Genomic DNA, 6250 nt, shown 5'->3' with positions numbered 1-6250 from the left:
TCCTTCTCCTTCTCCTTCTCCTTCTCCTTCTCCTTCTCCTTCTCCTTCTCCTTCTCCTTCTCCTTCTCTTCCTCTTCCTCATCTTCCTCTTCCTCCTTCTCCCTCCAAATGTCAGGCTGTCCAGTGCTAGGATTGCTAGACTTGGTGCCACTTCCTCCTTCCCCTTCTAAATTTTTAAAAATTTAATTTTAAAAATAAATTAAAAATTTTAAAGAAATTATTATTTTTCATGTGTGTATGTGTGCATGTCTGTGTCTGCCTGTGCCAGCAGGGGCCAGAAGAAGACACTGAATTCCTTTAAGCCATAGTCACAGGGAATTGTGAGCTGCCTGACCTGGGTGCTTGGCATTTGTACCTGAATCCTCTGGAAGAGCTACAAGTGTTCTTAACCACAGAGCTGTCTCTCCAGTCCCTAATCTTGTGTTCTTAATGATGCTTCTTATGTTCAAGATATCCCTCTCTTCTCCTTCACTTCTTTGCCCACTTGTTACTTTTTCTGAAAACATCACTAGTTGGCTTGGCATGGTGGCACATACCTCTAAATCCTGGCATTTGGGAGGTGGAGACAAGGGTTCAAACTGGCTAAACAGGGAGATGGCAAGAAAAAAACGGATTTTCTTTATGGTCTTTCCAGAGCTTAGAGCCTTAGGGACTTAAGTCTAATCCTGCCTCTGACCTTATCTGGAACCACTCAATGACCTATGGACCAGAGGTGACATTTACTTATTTACGTTTACTCTGTGTACATTCGTGTTGTGAGTACATGTGTACCATGGTGTGTGTGTGTGGAGGTCAGAGGACAACTTCGTGGCACTGGTTCTGTCCCTCCCCCTTCTGAGAGTTGTACTTAAGTGGCCAAGGTGTTCAAAAGCACATTTACACGCTGAGATGTCTCAACAGCTCCAGTGCTGACAGTCAATTGAAAACCTAAAACTTAGATTCCTGTTTCACAAATAGTCCAGGCCTTGTCTAAAGGGGAAGATGGACCCCTGCTTCTTTGTATGATGCATGGAAACTTTGTGCTCATTGATTACACGTCCCTTCCAGAAGAGGATGTCGAAGCAGTGGTGAGGTGAAGTCTTGGGACAGTGGTCACAGGAATGTCAGGAGCCTACCTACTTTCATCATTGGAAAATGTGACTTGACTCTTATAATATTCTCGGCATATTTCCCGTTAGGAGGAAGTGTAGGGGGCTAAGCCAAAGGATTGAGCTGGGGGCCACCCTGAGTGTTAGTCCTGGCTCTGCTATTGGTTTACTGAGTGTGAACTTGCACGAACTCCTTCATCTTCTCCAAGTGTTTCTTTCCTCTGCAAATGAGGGGTATAATGGACCAGGTGACCTCACCCCTGCCCTGTTTGTTTCTGGCATCTGTGTGGGGTAGCTCAGAGCATTGATTCATCCTGTTTCCACTCACATGACACATTGTCAGCGTGAGGATCATGACACCAGCTTCCAACTCTTGAGGGTTCTTTTTATATTTCAAGCTCTGTGATGAGTGCTTGACCTAAAGACACATAAAAGTTGCCATTCTGTTTCTACTTCCAGATGAATAAGTGAGGCATGGGAGATTTCAGTAGTTTTCCTAGAGCTGTGCATTGAGTTGGCAGAGACGGATGTCTAACCCTCATAGTCTGATCCCACTCCTGTGCTTCTGATCACTGTATCTGAAATAGAACCATGTTTCAGGGTCATGTCAAACAGTCCAGCTACTGGTTACCACTGTGAGCCCTGACTAAGTTACTCAATGTGCTACAATGACACCTCCCCTTCCCCATCTTTTGAATGGGTTAGTAATAGTAGTACCTATGGTCCAAGGATGCTATAGAGATGAAGTGAATTTACCAGCAATGTGTGTGGAGGAAGACTTGAATAGCACAGGCTTTATATAAGTGCTTGTTGTTATGCTAGAGCAGACGAGCTATGGGGGATAAAGGCTGGGCAACATGTGGGTGATGCAGTAACTTCTATGATAGTCGGATGTGTTCGGGTGAAGAGTGTAGTGTGTCTGGCACATTGACGGGCTATAAGTAGGGAAAAGGGCTGGACAAATGCTACAGGTAGACCTGGGAAATTGTGGGTACCAGGTGCCGTTGGATGATATAGCTCCCGTGTTTCGGAGAGCTTCCTAGAAGGAGCAGACATTAATGAGCTTCTTTCTGTGTCCCTCTTGCAGGGTGGGGCCGGGGATGCGACATCCTCATCTTCTACAGCCCAGATGCCGAGGAATGGTGCCAGTATCTACAGGATCTTTTCGTGTCCTGCCGGCAGGTCCGTAGCCAGAAGATGCAGACATACCGGCTGGTCCCGGATGCCTCCTTCTCTGCTCAAGACCTGTGGGTCTTTAGGGAAGCACGATGCGTGCTGGTGCTACTCTCTGCGGAGCTGGTGGGATGCTTCGGCCAGCCAGGACTGCTGCCAATGCTACAGCGTGCCTGCCACCCACCGCAGCGTGTGGTGCGCCTGCTGTGTGGAGTGCAGCCAGATGACGAGGACTTCCAGGCCTTCTTTCCCGATTGGGCCTACTGGCAGGAACTGACCTGTGATGATGAGCCAGAGACCTACCTGGCCGCTGTGAGGAAGGCCATTTCTGAAGGTAAGGGTTCTAACAAGGCAGAGAGAGGTGAGCTCAAGAGGAATTACAGAACCAAGTTCTAGATCCAGGTATTTTTATTTGAACATTGGTCATCTTGCTATAAAATGAAGAAAGCTCTCTGAGAAGCTTTCATGATCTTGTGGGCACCAGGGCTCTAGTTCTGGAATAATTTACTTCCTAGCATGTGCAAGACCCTGGATTCAATCCCCAGACTTAGGCATATTTCTTGGTTTAGAGCAAACAGATTTCTAAGATGGGATGGGTTATAGTTTCTTTCTAGAATTTTCTATGTTTTGAAAGACACGGAATCCAGGTTCCCCACTGGAGAGCAGGGATAGGAGGGAGAGTCTTTGGTGGTTGCAGGTGTGAAGAGTTTATCTGCCAGGCCTCCTGCTTGAGTCTTGCTTCTGCTTCTTCTTTGCAGTGACCTTGATAGCTTGGTTGAAGTGATGTCATTGAAAGAGAACTTGTTTATGGAGAAATGACCCTCTTTTTATCTGGCTAGGCCAGCTTCTGCTCTTTGCACTGCTTTAGACTTGTAACATTCCAGTCTTTTCGGCAGGGCTCATGAGTTCAAATATGACACACACAGTCTGATTAACAGAAGCAGAAGACGAGTGCTTGGATGGATGCAGGTCATAGCTTTTCTTCCTCTAAGGCCTTTCTTTTTTGGTCCTCATGTGTGCTGTAGGCAGGTTATGCATTTGCCTTCTGTCTTCTTACTATTTGAGATGTTATAGACCTGGCACCAGCCAAGAAACCTGACGATTCCCAGCCCCACTTCACTGTGCTTCCGTGGTCCCAGGTGCAACCTGTGGACCATGCATCTCATCCATTCCCTGTTCCTAGAATTTACCAACTTTAAGCTGGGCCTGGTGGTGCATGCTTGAAATTCCAGCTGTTTGAGCAACAGTGGCAGGAAGACCAAAAGTTCAAAGTTGGCCTGGTATATGCAGTGATTTCAAGGCCAGGAATGGGTAACTGAGTGAGACCCTGTCTTAGGGTGGGGTGGGAGGAAGTTAAGAAGAGGGCTGAGGATGGCAGTGGAGTTCTGGAAAGCTTCCTCTTTCCTTATATGTGCAAGGCTGGAGGTTCAGTCCCTAGTACTAAAGCAAGAACAATAATTCTGTGTTCTGGTTTGTTTTCTGTTGCTGTGATAAAAGACTGAGTCCAAAAGATTTATTTCAGCTTCCACGCTTTAGTCTATCACCAAGGAAAGCTAAGGCAGGGACTTAAGGCAGGCACTGAAACCAATGGAGGAGTGCTGCTCACGGGCTTGCTCCCCATGGCTTGCTCAGCCTGCTCTCTTACACAATCCAGGACCTCCAGCCCACAGGTAGGCCCTGCCTAGATACTCACGAGTCAAGAAGATGGCCCAAAGACATACTCACGGGTCAGTCTGGTGGAGACAATTCTTCTGTTGAGGTTTTCTTCTTCCTAGGTGATATAAGATATGATATAACCAGTGATTAGAACCAGGTCTCAGCATAGTAGAGCCTTGCTCACTTTTGAATACAAAGTGGTGTAAATGCAAGAGATGACTCACCTGAAATGCTCGGGACCCGGGTTAGCAATTTTCTAGAGTTTGCTTATCTTGACTTTGCCAAAACAGAAAAAGCACAGCGGTCAAGTGTGAATGATCACATTTCATTGCCTTTTGTGAGCCATGGGAAGCTTACAAAGAACCCCAACATACTAGTTGTTCATTGCAGAGGTCTGATGCAACCTCATTGCAGGTCACCATGATTTGCCAACCAATCATTCAGAGCTCCCAGGAGGCACTGTCACTTACACAGTATATAATCGTAATCATGCTTTAAAGCAGTGTGGTATATAATCATAATTATGCTTTAAGCAGCATGGTAGTGATGCTTTTTAAAATATTAAAGGATTGAGAAGAAGCTCAATGGAAAAGCACTTGTCTAACATAGATGGGGGCCTATATATGGTTTAAGTCCCAAGATACAGGGTGCTGGAGGCTAAGACTTATATTGCTCTTACAAAGGACCTGAGTCTGAGTCCAAGCACCCACTTCAGGTGGCTCATACTACCAGTAACTTCCTATGTCTCCTGGGACACCTATACCCACACACACGTATGTGCACAAAGATACACATAATCTTATAAAGTAAAAGGGATACTTGCAATATTATTCAGACGCGTTCAGGGATTAGACATTTGCATACATGACTTCTGCATACATGACTTCTGCATACATTGATCTTTTCTGATATTTTATTTTACTTCAGACTCTGGCACAGCATACTGTGAGCCTTTACCTTCCAGTGTTTCAGAAAGATGAATTGTTTCACCTTACTCTTTCTGTTCCAAGAACAAATAACCTGTCGTTAGACAGAGATTATTTTAATAAGCAATTAAAGCAAGCTGCTTAGCAAGCAATCTGCAGCTGGGAGTCAGTGGGTACAGGGACATATAGAATTAACAAAATGGTGGAAGATAGACAGATTGCTGGCGGTCACACATTATCACTTAGACTTGAATTTGAATAAATGCTTCTCCAAGTTTCATGTGCAAAGAAGAACCTGGGGACCTTATCAGCAAAGTCTGCTGCCTGAGAGCTGGTGGAACTGAAGAGTCTGTAATTCTAACAAGTTCCCATACTGCTGACAGTGGGGCCCCATGTGCATCATCATCAGGCCAGCCACAGCTCCACTGTGCACGAGGCATTTTCTCAAAGCTCCACTTCTCTGGAAACCAGGGCAGCTCCTGCATACCCACTGGTCTAGGTATAAAATTAGGCCAGTGTTTGATGGTAAAACCATTAGTCTCCAGTGTGGAACACCAGAGTTCTCTTCTACTTACAAAGTAAGTAGAAGAGTTTTAATCTTTTGCTTTTCTAGATAGAAATGATCCTGACTTTGGGACTGAAGGGTACTTCCTACAGTAATCCCTACTTTTTCTTTACTTGATAATTGGTAATTATTTCTATCTCACGAGAAGCTATTTCAGAGGTCTTAGGTTGTCTCTAAGTTTGGCAGGGCCCTTACAACTGAGGAAATGTTTTAATTAGAGTCTGCAATGTGTTTGCTGGAATTTTTCCTCCGAGTTCTTCATTTGTAAAATAGTGAGGTTAGACCGACTGACATGAAAGGTTTCCTTCAGCTCCCCGGGCTGTAACATATCATTATACATTTGCTAAGATGGCAGACCACCCTAACTTTTCAACGGACCTCGTTCAGTTCCCAGCAGCAATGCACGGCAGTGTACAGGAGGCTGCACTGTTGTTCTGGATTCACTTTTGGATTTGTTGGGTGATTATTTTCAGATAGGGAAGTGAGAAAACCCAAGGTACAGCAGAGCAATCATTTCCTCTTTTTACTGAAGCTCTATTCTTTGCTGCAAATCTCACTGGAATACAAAAATAGCTTCTGTGAGACTATGTGGGAAGGACCTCGCCGGCTGCTAGTGAGCTCGTTTCAGTGGTTCTCCTGTGTGCTTGCACACTTGTGCATATGCATGCAATGCCCACAAGCTGAGGCACTAAAGCTTTTGCTTAGCACTGAAGTAGTGAGCAAGTCTGCTTTTGAAATTATCCATTTTTTTTCTTCTCTGTGTGTCTTCAGGTGTACAGAGGCTGGAGATTGACCTCCAGTGTCTTTCTCTATTAGTCTCCATCTTGTTTTTTGAGATAGGT

At 45.1% G+C, this 6250-nt stretch overlaps 1 protein-coding gene across 1 annotated transcript in view; it reads left to right on the top strand.

The window, feature by feature from the left end:
- The window catches only part of Pik3ap1 (phosphoinositide-3-kinase adaptor protein 1), a 111574-nt gene that overhangs the window by 7187 nt on the left and 98137 nt on the right, over window positions 1-6250 (top strand). The window contains exon 2 of the mRNA XM_028773118.1: window positions 2176-2595. Coding sequence (XP_028628951.1) covers window positions 2176-2595 — 420 coding nt within the window. The remainder of the gene's footprint in view (window positions 1-2175; window positions 2596-6250) is intronic.

This window comes from Grammomys surdaster, unplaced genomic scaffold (assembly GCF_004785775.1).
Source record: "Grammomys surdaster isolate TR1022 unplaced genomic scaffold, NIH_TR_1.0 66, whole genome shotgun sequence".
Taxonomy (NCBI): domain Eukaryota; kingdom Metazoa; phylum Chordata; class Mammalia; order Rodentia; family Muridae; genus Grammomys; species Grammomys surdaster.
The sequence above is the reverse complement of the archived record's forward strand: the minus strand, read 5'-3'. Positions and strand labels throughout refer to the sequence as shown.